The 15,867-nt window shown below is 51.4% G+C and overlaps 1 protein-coding gene across 4 annotated transcripts in view; it reads right to left on the bottom strand.

Annotated features, from left to right (window-relative positions):
• Nucleotides 1–1,738: 1,738 nt before the first annotated feature.
• Cad99C (cadherin 99C) overlaps nt 1,739–15,867 on the bottom strand; it is a 143,102-nt gene continuing 128,973 nt past the window's right edge. For 2 of the 4 annotated variants that reach the window (XM_011154852.3, XM_011154853.3), the window contains 16 exons: nt 14,615–14,764; nt 14,165–14,383; nt 13,642–13,836; nt 13,098–13,385; nt 12,487–12,804; nt 11,800–11,940; nt 10,262–10,546; nt 9,241–9,414; nt 8,446–8,655; nt 7,740–7,871; nt 7,469–7,585; nt 6,958–7,356; nt 6,037–6,665; nt 5,486–5,716; nt 4,353–4,582; nt 1,739–3,955 (listed from right to left, as the gene is read on the bottom strand). In XM_011154852.3, the coding sequence (XP_011153154.1) occupies nt 3,636–3,955; nt 4,353–4,582; nt 5,486–5,716; nt 6,037–6,665; nt 6,958–7,356; nt 7,469–7,585; nt 7,740–7,871; nt 8,446–8,655; nt 9,241–9,414; nt 10,262–10,546; nt 11,800–11,940; nt 12,487–12,804; nt 13,098–13,385; nt 13,642–13,836; nt 14,165–14,383; nt 14,615–14,764 (4,038 nt within the window). In that variant the 3' untranslated portion in view covers nt 1,739–3,635. Of the gene's footprint in view, nt 3,956–4,352; nt 4,583–5,485; nt 5,717–6,036; nt 6,666–6,957; nt 7,357–7,468; nt 7,586–7,739; nt 7,872–8,445; nt 8,656–9,240; nt 9,415–10,261; nt 10,547–11,799; nt 11,941–12,486; nt 12,805–13,097; nt 13,386–13,641; nt 13,837–14,164; nt 14,384–14,614; nt 14,765–14,901; nt 15,359–15,867 lie in introns of those variants that run through there. The other 2 variants (XM_011154854.3, XM_019845182.2) reach the window with 2 other exon arrangements.

Raw genomic sequence — 15,867 nt, 5'->3', positions numbered from 1 at the left:
GGTGGAAAGTCTGTCGTAATTAACGAAGGAGAGGGAAGGAACTCTCCGCGAGGGTAAGCTGGAAGAGGGTGAATTTGACCGTGCGGAGAAGACTGAGGAAGACAAAGGGGGCGTGCGAGCGGGGTGAGACACGCGAGGAGGGGGGTGGGATGAGAATAGCTGGGAGAACGAGCTCGGAGGAAGGGAAGAATTGGTGTGTGTTGCCAAGGATAGTTGGAGGAAAAGAGAGAGGGTCATATACAAAGGGTGTCCCAAAATTCACGCAAGAAGTAATTTTGATAGAAAACACAGGTTTATAATTGTAAATTTTTTTATTGATTCATAAAGTATACAGTATAGGGTTATGTATGGAATAGCATATCGGGTAAACGGCCTCCACGGCTTTGCTGGCACATGTGCACTCTTTTGTTGAAATTTTCCATGACCGTTTTGCATAAATGTGGCTGAATTTCGTTGATGCAGCGCTCAATTTCCTCCTTCAAGGCGTGGGTGTTGTCGTGGGCTTGTTGGCATAAACCTTAGACTTCAAAAAACCCCAAAGAAAAAAGTCCAACGGCGTTAAATCGCATGATCTGATCACCAAAACGGGAAATTACACGACCAGGAAATGACTCATGCAGTAATTGAATTGTTTCTCGGGCTGTATGGCATGTGGCACCGTCTTGTTGAAACCACATGTCGTCCACATCCATATCTTGCAATTTAGGCACAAAAAACTGGATTATCATGTCGCGATAGCGAGCACCATTAACTGTTATTGCCTGACCAGCCGCATTTTCTTCCGAAGAATGGTCCGCTGATGCCTCCAGTCCAAAATCCGCACCAAACAGTGACACGTTGCACTGGATGCATTTGTTTCTCAACAATCACTCGTGGATTTTCTGAACCACCCAAATGCGACAATTTTGTCGATTAACCAAACCATCGAGATGAAAATGAGCCTCATCGCTGAAGATGATTTTGTTCGAAAAACCAGCATCCACTTGTTGTTGTTGTTCCATAATCCATTTCAACCAACTCTCTTCGCTGCGCGTGGTCAGTTTAAAAACCCTAAACTGTCGCGCTGTCTTTTTTTTTCGTTGGCAACACTTTACCGCACAAATGGCGCAAAATTCAAATCTTGCGTGAATTTTGGGACACCCTTTGTATATATTAGATAAATCGGAAAGTTCCGTCCATCTAGCGGCAAGTAGCTGCAGCTAGGACTGTCGTTAACCCCTAATGTCTAAACGAAGCTTAATTGGATTGTTTTGACCTCTGTCAATAACATTCAGTACATAAAGGTACACGTTTGCATCAATAACATTGTTTCTTACAGCATCGAAAATACTGCGTCGAAATTTGAGCTAAATAAGCGTCACTTGCGCCAAGTGTTAATCTTTTGCTGTATGTTATTACGCGAGTTTACTCTCAACGAATTGTTCATAAAGTGATCTCGCTGTTAGAGTTATGGAACCATGCGTCATCATCGGAGCGGCCGAGTTGCGAGGATAACGTTGGAGGCTCTCGTTGAAATTATATCCCGCGCGCGTACATTTCCGCGGCTACGCGTAATTCACGCGTGCGAAACGTACGCGGAGGGGATCTTACGTGGGAATGCAACGGAGCCGCGCTCTTAATTAATGGAAATGCGCGGATACTCGAGCGAGAACCTGAGCCGACGCTTCCTGACGCCGAGCTAACGTTTATACAATAACGCCGCTGGCTGGGCGTCGCATCAACAGTCACACACTGTGTGTTTATGTAAATATAATAAATTTATTATTAGGTATTAACAATTTTTTACAGGTTTCACGCTTAAATATTGTACAACTACGAGCAAGGATCTCAACACTATCGATCGCATACGCGGGTTATTGTTTTCTTTCCCTTACAGCATGTAAAACGCAACTTGCACGGCAATTGTACGGCAGTGGCCACACCCGCTATACGACTAGAGACACGTATGTTCAATCAAGTCGTATCGTAATGAAATCCTCCCAACAACGCCGTGTCGCTCGCGCGGTCTAATTCAGCGCAGAGAAGTCAAACGGCGCGCGGCTCCGCGGCTGCCCGCTTAAGTTACCCGCTTCGCCACTTACACCGCCGCCAACGCGCGCTTAAGCGCCGATGACGTCGTTCTTTCTGCCGGCGTGGTCGCTGATCAACATCGACGCGATCAAGAGTGCGAACAAGTGTGCGAGGAGGAGTCGCGAATCGAAGTCGCAAAGCTCTCCGCGGTGCCGCGATTACGCGATTACGACGCGCGCGTCGGACGGTAATCCGTAGGTATGTAATTAACCGTCGGTTAATTGTGATTACGATAAGGTAGTCGTGACATGAGCAAACGCAGTCGTATAAATTAACAAGTATTATAGTACAACGGGGGAGGGGGGGGGGAGGGGGCAGAACGGGACAGATCACTCGCAGATTCGGGTTCGCAGACCTCGGACGAGATTCATGCAAGCACACACACTCACAAGTACATACACCGTCCGTATAAAAAAAAAAGAGAGAGAGAAAGAGAGAGAAGACTCGTAGCTTCATCGGGGACTCCTACTAAAGTCGACGTCGTGCAGTCGACACGTGATCGCAAACCGTCGCACCCTTCGCGCCTGCCACCGTGCGCGGAGAATCGTGCACGGATGCTGCGCGATCGGACAGTAACTTACGAGCAAGCCCGGACGTTTCTCGTGCGACTCGTCGCGGGCTCGTCGGCGCAAAGTGTCGCGAGCGTAAAGGTAAGAAGAAGAAAAAAATACGAGGGAGCGCGAAAGAACAGAAAAAAAGAAAGAGAAACCGCAGCGACTCGCGAGCGACGGGCACGAAGAGGGACGACGAGTGGTGCGCGATATCGACTACCTCCGGCACGAGAGGACGATATTCTCCCTCCCCTCCGTCCCCCTCGCTGCCTCTGTTCACTCGCGACGCTCGTTCTTTCGCTCGGGCGATACTTTCGCGGCCTCGTTTCGCCCCGTCATTGTGCGTCCGGCGGACGCCTATATTACTTCTCTTTTACGGATATCACATAGGGGGTAGCTCTCGTCGAGAATGCGAATTCCCGACGGGAATTCTCCGCGGAACGTCGCGCGCTTACGCATATTCAGAAAATGACCCGCGAAAGGCGGCTTGAAGAAAGAATGCTGCGGGAGTCCTCTCGGGGCTGTCTGAAAGCTTTCGCGCGCTCAGCTCTCGGACGCGTTTTACGGCTCGCCGATACGTATTCGAAGGAGGAACCGGCCGCGCGCGCGTCGCGGTTCCGTCGATCATCGATCGCGTCCTCGCGCGCGTTGCTTTCAGTTCAGCCCGAGTTCCGGCTCGACGTTACACAGCGGAGGAACAACAGTCCACCGCGCCTCCGTCGTGGCGCGCCCCGGGCTGCGAAGTAGCGTTTGGCCCGTTCACGGGATTGCCGGGCGCTTGGAGTGTCCTTAGGATCGCCGGCGGTTCGATCTGCGGAGCGTTACGTTCATCACAGTGTTCACCACGGTGTGGACGACAGGGCGTGTGAGAGAGAGAGAGAGGAGGGGGGAGGGGAGAGAGAGAGAGAGAGCTGCGTGTCCGCGATTCGCTCCCGGGTTGTGATATGCGTGAGATTCCGCGACAGTCTTTCGAGGTGATCGATGTTCGCGCGTCGTCGCGAGCACGCGCGTAACTTACAATTCCGTCGTCGTCTCGACGGGGCTCTGCTCGCCGAGATACGTGAAGCCGAGATGGGAGTAATCCTTCCGCTCCCTGAAGGTGACGTTGTCGTTGGACGGACTAGGGCTCAGCAGGTCTGCGCCGTGGTTGTACAGGGGGTTCAGGACCGGCGTCGCGTCGCGGTTGTTCAGGGTGTTCGTGTTGCTCGCGCTGTGATTCTTACGGCCCAATGTGGATCTTCGCAGGGAGTGGATGTTGGTGTCGCCGTGATTGCCGACGATGCTGGACGCGCGCGCCGTGGTCGCCGCCTCGGAGCTAACGGGACTCTGCTGACCTTAACATGACACATAAACGTACCGTGTACTTTCGGCCGGACGCGAACCGCCGCGCGTCGATCGAGATTGATGTCTCTTTATTTATTTTCGCGCAAATCGATACATATCTCTATTCGTACGAGAAACTTCCCTTCGGACTTATTTGTATGATTTATATGATCGATTGCACGGTCTTTCGACGAAGGTCGATGAAACGAGGCAAGATGAGGGGAAAGAAATGCACAGAGAGACAAAAGTGAATTTGCTGGCTTTGATCCGGGCGGTTTTCGCGCGTCGGATTGAGTTGCGGGGCTGATTTTCCTTCGTATCCTTCGTACATTTATTCTCACTCCAACGCAATGTTACAATGTGTGTTACCGTTGACGAGCGAGTCTCGCGGTATCCACTCGGGATTACCTGTGCTGTCGCCGTGATCTTTGGTGATGTAGCTGACGTTGTCGAGGCTGAAGGCGTGATTCTTGTTGCTGAAGTCCAACTGTAGATCGTTGTAGCTGTCGTTGTCGTCGACCGGCACGCTCATCTGCAGTACCTGCGTCTCGTACTCCTTCAGATTGGGTTCCACGTAAACGGGATCGTACCGCGGCACCACGTACATACGTTGCATTCGCTCCTTGTACGCCTTGTACCTACGTCACATTTCCCCCGTGAGGATCGAAGGGCTGCGCATTTCGCGGACAGGCCGACGCGTGAGGGCAGTATCGCAGCGCGGCCGCGACGTCGCTCGAGCCACGTCAATGTAATAAGTGTTCGCGGCGATACCCGAAGCGGAAACCGCAATTAAAGCTAATGGACGTAATAAAGAGCAGTATGAATTTGCATCGCTCTCAACGAGTCGGATGAATATTCACACCGATACTCTCGCGAGGCAACTCTCCCATGCGACCATAATAACAGCCGGGATCGCCGCTCCGGTCTCTGTACGTCCATCGTAATTAATACCCCCGCGCGCGCGCGCGCGCGCAAGGCGAGGCTCGCTTTTATCAAACAAACGGACAGAAAACGGGCGAGAGCAATTTAGAGCCCGAAGCAGATGGGAAATTCAACTGTATCAACGAGAGAGAGAGAGAGAGAGAGAGAGAGAGAGAGAGAGAGAGAGAGAGAGAGAATCATTATTCACGAGTATCGTTCCCCTCCTGGCTCATTGTGCGCATCAACGCACAATTTTCGTATCTCCTCTCCCATCAATAGTTACGAGACGACGCTTGAGATCCATTTTATTTTGCTTAAAACGATCCAAACACACTTGAGAAATACGCATTCGAATTTTCGCGTTTTCGGTCAATTGTCAGCAAATGCGGCACCCATCTTGCACAAAGTTTCTTCAACCGGTGCTACTACTCGAGTGAGACTTGACAGACCGAATAAAATTTGACGTCAGGTTTGTATCAGGGATGCCACTTACCAATACAATTATAGCTTGACAGTTTCTGTAATGCCGTGTATGTGTCAGGTCGAGAACTTTTCAGACCGCCTGCGTGAAACGTGGCAGAAAAAGAAGGGAATGAAATCCGAAATTCTCGCTTACTTACTTGGACCAAGAGACGCAGATGTAGATTATACCGGCGATGCCGAGAATCAGGATGACGCAGGCAATTATAATGAGCGCGTACGGGAACACCTCGCCGCTGAATGCTACCGCCGTTTGCGTCCGCACCGGCTCGGGTGGCATCACGGGTGCGTGAATGTCGATGGCGTTCGCCCGTATCAACGTGGACACGTCGAAGGTGATGTTCGACATGGCCGTTTTCTCCATGATCGATCTGTCGGGATTTAGTGCTCTTACGACTCTCGGACGCGATCCAACGCGACGCCGTGCAATTAAATTACAGCGCATCGATCTCTCGCTTGCTCTCGCTTGCGTGGGAGACGATACGTGTACGTGTTAAACTTAATCTCGAGCGATTGCTCGCCAACGGAAGATTCGTTTCCGATTCCGATGTACGAGTCGGTGAAGTTTTACTCAAAAATCAGACCGAACTGTTTACTCGATTTCGTTTCTCGCTGCTATCTCAATGATAATCTCTCAACGAGTAGTTGAATAATTCGTTTCTACGCGTCCCTCCCTAACGCGAAGACGTACCTTTGCACCTTGGAGCTGTTCCTGCTGAGTATGGCCTCGGTGTCCGGATCGACCGCGTAGAACCACACGTCGGAGTCCTGCGGGAACATCTCGATGGTGCCGTTCTTCGTGAGGATCTTCCTCACCACGACCCGGTCGATGCCGATCAGCAGGCCGCTCTTCTCCTCTACTATATTCGCTATCTTGCCGGCCTCCTTCTGCAGCGCGTCCGGCGCCGCGTCCTGCACCACCAGGATCATGAGGTTCTCCTCGCCGATGAGATTCACGATCACCGGGGCGACGATCGAGTTGTAATTGTCGGTCGAGTTGGGATTGTCGCGCACGCGGACGTCGAACTTGAACGGCAGCTCGGACGAGCCCGCGTGATCGAACGTCGCCGTGGTCCTGATTATCCCGGTGGAGCTGTCGATGGCGAAGTAGCCGGAGCCACGTCCTTCCAAGATCCTGTACTCCAGCTTGCCGTACTTCCCGTTGTCCTTGTCGTGGGCCTTCACCTGCACGACGGTGGACGAGAATTGCGCGGTGCGCGGAATAGCGGCGAAGTAACGTCCCCTTGTAAGGCCCTGGCTCGCCTCCGGGAAGATAAACTCAGGCTTGTTGTCGTTCACGTCGAGCACCTGGATCTTCACCTGCGAAGCGACCGAGCGATCGAGCGATCGTTCTCATCAACGGAATTGATCGAAGACCGGCAATTTCAGCGCGCAACAGGTTAAGCCTCGCTGCGCGCTATCTCCGCTGGTATACTTCTCGTTGCTCGTGTGCTCCCCCCCCTCACTTGCGCATCTAATATACAAACTCATTCGCCGCGACGGTGAACGCGACGAGACACTCGGCGCGCGTTCAGAGAGCGAGCGTTCTTCCGAAAGCGAAGACGCCTTCGCCTTTAAATTCGAGGATCAGCCTCGCGCCGTCAGGACTCACCATCGTCGTGTTTCTGCCCGAGTTTAACAGGCCCGACAGCGACTCCAGCTTAATCTTGATCTGATAGGATTCCGTCGTCTCGTAGTCCAAGGCGCCCTTCTTCAGCCTGAGCGCGCAATTCCGCTCCTCCGTGACGTTCGCCTCGAACAGGCCGGCCTCATTGCCGCTGTAAATCTCGCACCTCAGCGGCGTGGTGTCGTGCGCGTGGCTGTTGATGATGGTGATTATCTTTATCAGCGTGTTGTCGCCCGCGTCCTCGGGCACCTCGACGTTGTACGAGTTCTCCGCGAAGCCCAGGCCGATCTCCGGCGGCACCGTCGCCACGTGACGGACGTACACCGGCACGCTCGTCACGGAGGACAATTGCGGCTCGCCCATGTCGTACGCGCGCACGTCCACCTGTCGCAGAGGGGAGAGGGGGGAAATGAGAGAACAGCGATCGCCTGCTCGCGCGGCGTTGGAGCAGCCTCGGATCGGGCTGAAGCTAGAGCAGGACCAAGAGTCGATATACCTGATACTCGGAATCGGTCTCCTTGCGCAGGTCGTCTCGTATCCGGAGGACGCCGGTGTCGGCGTCGATCGCGAAGTACTTGCTGGCGATCCCACGGCCGACGATCTCGTAGCGAACCTGCCGGTTGCGATCTCGATGAATCTCGATGACGATCTCGATTCGCGTCGTGATTTACAAATAAATTTATACGCGATGCAGCGAGAGAGAGAGAGAGAGAGAGAGAGAGAGGGAGGGGGCGCGATGGGAGACGTCCTCCAAGTGATACACCTACCTGATTTCCCGGCGCGGTGCCGTCGGAGTCCTCCGCCACGAGATTGGTCACGGTCGTGCCTATGGGGGCATCGTCGTCCAGAGTAATGGGACGCGGCACCGACGTGAACACCGGCGGAATGTCGTTAACGTCCTGCGACGACGCCGTTCGAGACGTTATTAATTGCCCCATAAGAAGATACAACTGAATTAAAAACAAGCGCGCGAATCAAAGCGCGACAAACGGCCGGCCGTAACACCTGTATTAACGCCGATTATGATGTCGCTGCCGTCTCCCGATCGTGAACCGGTTTCGCGGAGTAATTCCGCGAATTAATTTCTAGGGTTAAGAGACGAGCGCACACGCAGCACCGCGAAGACGTCCCCGCTCGGGATGACTTCGGCTGAAGTACACCGCCGCGCGGGCTAAATAATTCGGAAAAATTCGCGCGATCAGCCGAAATCGCCTCCTGAACATAATGTCTCGGGGGAGATTTCTCCCCCGCGGCTGATAAGAAGGAGGACTCGATTCAGGAGAGTGTGCGCCTTGCCTCTCCGTGCCGCGATTGAGAGCGTAATCGAGCGCGATACGCGGCGTGGTGTCGCGTGTGCGCTGAAGTGGCCGATGCACGCTGCTGATGAACGCGCGGGATAGACCGACGACAGGTATCTCGGCGTAGCCGAGCGACAAAAGTCGACGGGCTCGGTCGGAACAGTGAAAAAAATACCTGGACATTAACAACAACGCGGGTGGTGGAGCCGGGTAAGTCGCTGGTGTTCTCAACGGTGCCTACTATGAGAACGTGTTGGTTGTCCTTCTCGTAATCGAGACCGCGGACAGTTTTTATAACTCCGGTCTTCGGGTCTATGCTGAAGAGTTCGGTATCCCCTTGCCTGATCATGTATGTAATTTGCTTCTTTGTGTCCGGATCATCGGCCTAGAAATGATCGCGTTAGCTTTAAAGTCGAGTAAGATGACCATCTCGCCAGGATCCGCTATCCTTTCCACCTCGTGGAAGTCGGGGGACGGGAATTGTCGGTGTACGCAAGTTACGCGACTATCTGCCGGCTCTGACAGTCGAGTCGAGAGTGTGTGTGTGTGTGTGCGCGCGAGGGGGGAGTCTTGCTTATCCGATAAACTTTCAAAACTCTCGCCGAGCGAATCCCGTCGGCGTCTTCGGTGGAATTACATCTTATACGTTATTATGATCCACTTCGGAGCTAATTTCACACTCGATTTGTTACACGCTGCCGAAGCGAGGCAGCGCTTTATCCCGGGACGAAAGTCTCGTTGCGCGCGAGCGTCCCGCGCGTTAACAAACGGCTCGTGTTAAAGCGTGAAACGTTGCCGAGCGCGACTTTCGACTCCCGTTGAATCTAAGCCCGTTGAAATCAAAGTCCCGATAGATCCTCGCTGTCGGTCGCGCCTTTGCGCCTCGCGGCATTTGTTGCTCAATCAGCGGGGGGAGGGGGAGGGGGGGGGCCCGCGCTTTGTGTATCGCTTGGCACGACACGCGACTCACCGTGACTTGAATCACATTGTAATCGGGCACGTTTTCCTTGACACGCGCCTCGTAGCTGCTCTGGTGAAAGACCGGAACCTCGTCCTCGACGTCTATGACTTTCACTGTGACCGTCGCGGTCGCCAGACGGTAATCGGGGGCTCCATCCCTCGCGGTCACCACAAACTTGTACTCCTGTGTGATTCACGTGAGAAACGCGTGAGGCGTTTGGCTTGACGCACTCGGAGATTGCGGAGAAAGCTCTGCGCGGATGTCGATTTTAATCTCACGCAAGCAAATGACAGAGATAGAATTTATAATTCCGCCGCGTGGTGGGCGTTCATCGCAGGGTGATCGCAGCAGAAGAAAGACAATTCCAACGGCTAAAAGCTGATGACTTTACGATTAAGAGTGGAAGAAGGAGGGGGAGCTGCGCTCATATCATATGTCGTACGTCGAATTACGCCGGTACCACCCAACACGCGACATTTCCGCGAAGCAAAGTCGCGAGAAACTTTAATTCGCGCGCGTGCACCTTACGTACGCTTCCTCTGTCCCGGTCGCGCACAATGGCGCAATTATAATCCACCGGTAACCAGCGTCCTCGCGCAATTAGATGGCGCAGTAAGCTAAAGTCTCTCCGTCACGCGATATTCTTGAACGATCGCGTTCTGTAAGTTTGGCGCGAAGCGCTGGAGTATTCTCGGAAGATTCGAGATTGAGCCGCATAATTACGTCCACGATGAACGACTTTAATAAGCGGTACAAGCGCTACGTGCCCGTCAACGTAGTCTTTCGAGAGGCGAGAGGCACTATTAAAAGGTCTTAAGACCTTTTGAAAAAGTTTCCGCTAATTTCAAGACTCGCGGAGATCACGTCTCCATCATCGGATTCCGTTATTCCGACGTGACGTTTCCACGTGCGGAGGAGCTTACTGTTACCTCGCGGAAAATTAATCTCCTTCGTTTGTTTTCCCTTACACGCGGCGCACCTTCTTCGCTGAAAAGTGGACGATTGAGACACAGCGGCGGCGATTACTCACGTCGTTCTGCTCGTAGTCCAGTACTATCTTCGTCAGGACATCGCCGGTCTCGGGATCGACGGTGAAGGGAATATCGTCGGGCGCGAAGTAAGTGATTTCGGCGTTGATGCCCTCGTCGGCGTCCTCGGCGTGCACGCGGCCGATAAGTTTCCGCGCTTCGCCCTCCTTCACCGAGAATTCGTAAGGGAGACCCACGAATTCCGGGTTCTTGTCGTTGATGTCGGTCACCATGATGTTGACCGTCGCGGTGCTATAAAGGCCACCGGTGTCCTCGGCCTTGATCAGCTACACGAATTGACGATTGCAATTTTACAGTCCGCTTTTTCGATCCTTTCGTCTCGCGATTCGTCGCGCGACAACTTTATCAGGTTACACAGTGTCCCGTTTTAACTTTCGCATTAAAATTTTTCGTCGACTTCGAAATCTTCGACGTCGACGAGAAAATGTTTCGGACAAAAGTTGTATTATTAACTATTTTGTTTACAAATGGCACCACTTTCGAGATACTCACACTGATTATTACTTTTCTTAAATAGAAATTTAAATTTTTTTATTACATCTTCTTTTTCTGCCAATTAATTTAAACAACTTTTGTCTGGAACATGTTTTTATTTGCCTAATATTTTTTGAAATATCTGAGCAAAACTTGATAACTTTTTCAATATTTAACTCACCATATCTCGCTAACTATCTGTCGGAAGAAAAAGTGGTACTAGAATTTTTGTTCTACTTGGTCTCAAGAATACATTATTATTACAGCACCCTGACTTTTGTTAACTTACTGACTTTTGGAAATTTCAAAATCATCAAATTAACAAAACTCAGGACGCCATTGTTGTAAATATATCTTGAGACCAAGTAGAGCAGAAAAGTCTAGTATCACTTTTTCTTCCGACAAATAGTTAATGAGGGACATCGTGAGTTAAATTGAATTAAATTGAAAAAGTTCAATCAAGTCTTCCTTAAATATCTCAAAAAACATTAGGCAAATAAAAAAAATTTTCAGACAAAAGTTGTTTAAATTAATTGGTAAAAAAAGAAGGTGTAATAAAAAGTTGGGGTTTAAGATTTAAGAATTTAAGAAAAGTAATGATCAGTGGATATCTCAAAAGTGGCGCCATCTGTAAGCAAGATAGTATAGTTGTTTTATGTGTCCCCTTGAAATTATACAACTTTTGTCTGAAACATCTTTTCGTCGACCTCGAAGATTTCGAGATTTTTTAATGCGAAAGTTAAAATAGGACAATGTATATAAATATATAAATAAAATAGGACTGTATATACGAGGAATATACACAAAAATTATGAAACTTTTTCGTAAGGATCAGGAAAACGTTCTTGAGATACGAGTGAAGTAAACGTAATTGACCGTAATGAAAATTCAAGACCTACGACGCCTATGCATGGACAGAAAAATAGGCACGCGTCGATATTTTCCAGATTACAAATCGAGAAGACAAGGTTGCAGAGCGCTTTGATTCGTAGCAAAAGGCAGTTTGCGCTGTAATGCGCAGCTCGAGTTGGCGATATCGACTTACCAGCTGATATCGGGTCAGGTCCTCCCTATCTAGCTTCCTTATAACGGTAATAACGCCTGATTTGTCGCCGATCGCGAACTGGCGCAAGTCGTTTCCCGATACTATCGAATACGACACCGGGTCGTTTTCTGGGTCGATGGCCTGCAAGATCGATTAGTGACGCTTTCACAGTCTACTGTTATAAACATTTAGATATCCGTGTTTTTCCGATAAAACGACCGTCTCGATACATTACAAAACTGTCAATAATCCATTTTCTTCTCCGAATAAGCTCACAAATTGAAATTAAAATCCGATGAACGAGAAAATCAAGAAAATCAGTCTTTAAAAAAATTATTAACGAGGAAAATTAGACGAAGAATACAAGATCAGACGACACGCGAAAACAAGTCGAAAAATCCTCCCGCCATCTTTTCCCGCGCGCGCGTGAAATATTGCCGTTAGAATCATTACACTGACGTCATCGACGTGATCGCATATCGCTCAAATCTCAAATCGTTACGTAATTGCACAGTGCCGTGACCGGCAGGTTTCCGCAGGTTTCGATAGAGTCGCGCGATTTCGGCAATGAAAGGCAAGAGCGAAAACTCGAGTGCGAAACGCTGACGCTTCATCGACGCGACAGCAAGACCGATGAGCGCGGTAAACGGCGGACACATCGGGCCGTGACACATCGACGATACTCACGGTGATAGTGGCGACCGTGGAATTGATAGAGGCACCTTCGCTGACCTGCACCTCGTACACCGGCTGCTGGAACACGGGGCTTCTGGTGTTCGGCCCGGGGATGACGTTCACCTCGACGATCGTCTGCGAGTACTTGCCGCCCTTGTCGGTGGCCTGCACGGTGATGCTGTACTGCTCGCCGGCGTTCAATTTCCTCATGGTCTCGATGACGCCGGTCTTCGGGTCGATCTTGAACTTTTGCAGGCCGTTGTTCGACACGTGATAGATGCTGTACGTGATCTCGGCATTCTCCCCCTCATCGTTGTCCGTGGCCTCCACCTGTGAGGGAGCGAGCCGAAATAAATTCGTCTCTCCTTGACCCTTGACGGAGAGGGGTTTGCATCGAAAGCGAAGGAGAAGCGTCGCGACGACGACGAGCGACGATCGATCGCGTGGAATTCGAGAGACGAGAGAAAGAGGGGAGGGGGAGGGGAAGAGAAGCAGCTCGCGGGGAGGATCGACGAGCAGAGAAAAAATTCAGATTCACTCCCGACTGCGGATCGCTCATTATCCCTCCGCGGCAGATAGCCGCGCTATTACTTCACATCAAGAAGACGGAATGAGGAAGCCACCTTTGTTACTTGTCTCTTCGTTTCTCCCGCCTGCACGGTGATGGGCGGCATCATAGGAAGCTGAGGCGCATTATCGTTAACGTCGTTCAGTGTCACGACGAACGACAAAGGCGACGACGCGGCCACACCCGTTTTCTCGCGGGCGACCACCTGGAAGCGGAAACGGCCGGGACTCGGAGGGTCTCGGTCCAGATTCTCCTCGTTCACGACGAGCACGCCGGCGGGATCGATCGCAAAGAAGGTCGTGGTCAGCTCGAAGGTGTACGCCGGCCTCGGGTCGTCCGGCCCCTGCAATGCAAAAAGGCGGATATTTCGCGGATGAAGAAAGAGGGGAGTTACACGCGCGGCTAATCGTGGCCGCGGTCGGCGGTCATTCCGCCGACACGGCGGACCTTATCCGTGAACAATGGGGGAAATTAAACGGTCGATTCACACTTCGGTCACGCTTCGTTAAGTGGAAACCGATCAAATCTATGGGGGAGAAGAAGAGAGAGAGAGAGAGAGAGAGAGAGAGAGAGAGAGAGAGAGAGAAGGCAAGACTCACCAAATCAGCATCCGACACGTTGAGCACAATGGGATTCCCGTTTTTATCGATGACCTTTGTGCCGATCGGAGCATTCTCATCGACGTAACCCTCGATATTCGATGCCGTTATAACGGGTGGATTGCTGTCGACCGGCTTGACGGTGATCGTTAATTTGGCAGTGGCCGATCGTTTGGTCTCCGACACCTCGACCGCCTTCAAGAAGCGAGGGGAAACAAAAGCGTTACAGAGCAGAAACCGGAGAACCGGAGAAACGGAGCACAGAGTCGAGTTCGCGGGTTGAAAAGACTCGACGCCCTCGTAGTAGTGAACGAAAAGGCGAAAAGGCGGCAGCCTGTTTCGCCGTTGAAAATCACTCGCTCGCGACTGCGTGAAAAATCAGTGTCTCGAAATAAGCGTCTCTTGCGTCGTACGTGTCCCCCACTTTGCAGCATTCAGCATCCGGTGAATATTCGCGCGCAAAGTTGTTGCATCGACGTCGCCTCTTTGATATCAGACGGCAGTGATCCGCCGGTGCACTTACCTTGATGATGATATCGAACTTCTTCGTTACCGTCGTGTCGACGGCTTTGATCTGCCTCACCGCTCCGGTATTGGGGTTGATCTCGAAGAAATCGCGGTAATTCGGCGGATTTCCGCTGAGGAAGGAATAATGGATCGGGGCGTTTATGCTGTCCATGTCGACCGCCTGTATTTTCTCGGGCGAGATATTGAGTATGCCAGATAGAACTCCGCTCGATACCTGACGGGGGAAAAAAGAGCATCGCGCTTGTACAGAACCGGTTGCACCGATTTATCGGCAGGCTATGTGAATTTGAACGGCACCGAGATAGCATCGACGGCCGATTAGGGACTAGTTATTCGCGGCTTTGCGTGCTTCTATATATATATATATATATTCTGTCGATTCTATAAATTGCCAAAGTACGCTCTAGTAATTCGCTCGGAATCGACGCGGTCGCTGCCTACGTACCGACGCCGAGTACTCCGGATTAATGCAGGCGCCGTCCGAAAGCATACAGCCTTGATAAATAAAGGATGGATCCTGATCGTCATCGTCCCGGATGTTGACCGTCAACGTGGTCGTAGACGTGAACCTTTCGCTGACGTTCCTCGCCCGATCCTGCAAGCAAACACAGTTTTCCATCCGGAGGGTCCCGAGAGTTCGATGCAAATTGACGCAGTCGGAGGTGCCGCGACAAAATCCCGCGTCTTGCGGCTTCTTACCAACGGCGCAATTCGCTTATTATTATTACGTACAAAATTTTATCGCAATTTTATCATATGACTTGTGATCTTCGCATCATCATGATCGTCAGCAAGAGGATCTTCGAGGATTTCTTTGAACAATCAGCCAGTCGAGATTGTAGTATCATTTCGTTGCCTTTCATTACTCCGTCGTCAAGCTACACATATCCTTATCTCGTCCCATCGCGGAAAAAAGCACGAAATATCGGCGACAAATATCCCCCCGCCTATTTTTCCGCGGCTCCTAAATAGAAGCTCGGATGACGCACGAAAACGGGCGGCGATAACGCGCCATTAATCTCTGCGATTCCGACGCGTCACGATCATATTGACATTTTCAATAGTCGCCACGTCCACCAAAAGGAATAAACGTCGTTTCTTTTTTTCCTCCACCTCGCACCGCGGTGGTTCCGCCGTACCAGTTCTCCCGCCGCTGCCGTCGCCGCCTCGGGAGAGAACCTTCGTCTCTTTCTCTCTCTCTCTCTCTCTCTCTCTCTCTCCCCCCTTTCTCTCCCTCGTCTTTCGCTCTCTTCGGTGACCCTATTTATACGATAACGGGGCCCGAGCAAAGCCTGCAAAGCGCTTTAAACAAAAATATCGCCCGTTACCGTAACTTTTCTCCACACCGAGTAAGATTGCGGGGTCGAGGAAAGTCTTTAACATTTAAATTACGCTGCGGCTTACAAAGAGCGCGATTAAGCGTACGGTGACGATGTACGCTCGCGCGTTTCACCTGTTTCAGCGTACGAAGAGACTCTCTCTGCAAAGACTCCGTGTCTTCGCTGCACGCACCAGACGATTCGTCGAAACTCTCTTCGCCTCTCTTCTCTCCCCTCGACCCCTAGTGATTGACTTTTTACAGGAGGCGAAGCGAAGTGAACAAGCGCGAGCGCGCGCGTGGTGTCGACCTCAACTCAATCACCTGTCATCGCGAGAGAGACCTCTTACTCAGCATCCCGTACCGAGCCGTACTCACGA

The sequence above is a fragment of the Harpegnathos saltator genome, unplaced genomic scaffold (genome assembly GCF_003227715.2).
Source record: "Harpegnathos saltator strain DR-91 unplaced genomic scaffold, Hsal_v8.6 scaffold171, whole genome shotgun sequence".
Classification (NCBI taxonomy): domain Eukaryota; kingdom Metazoa; phylum Arthropoda; class Insecta; order Hymenoptera; family Formicidae; genus Harpegnathos; species Harpegnathos saltator.
This window is presented reverse-complemented; position numbering and strand designations above follow the sequence as displayed.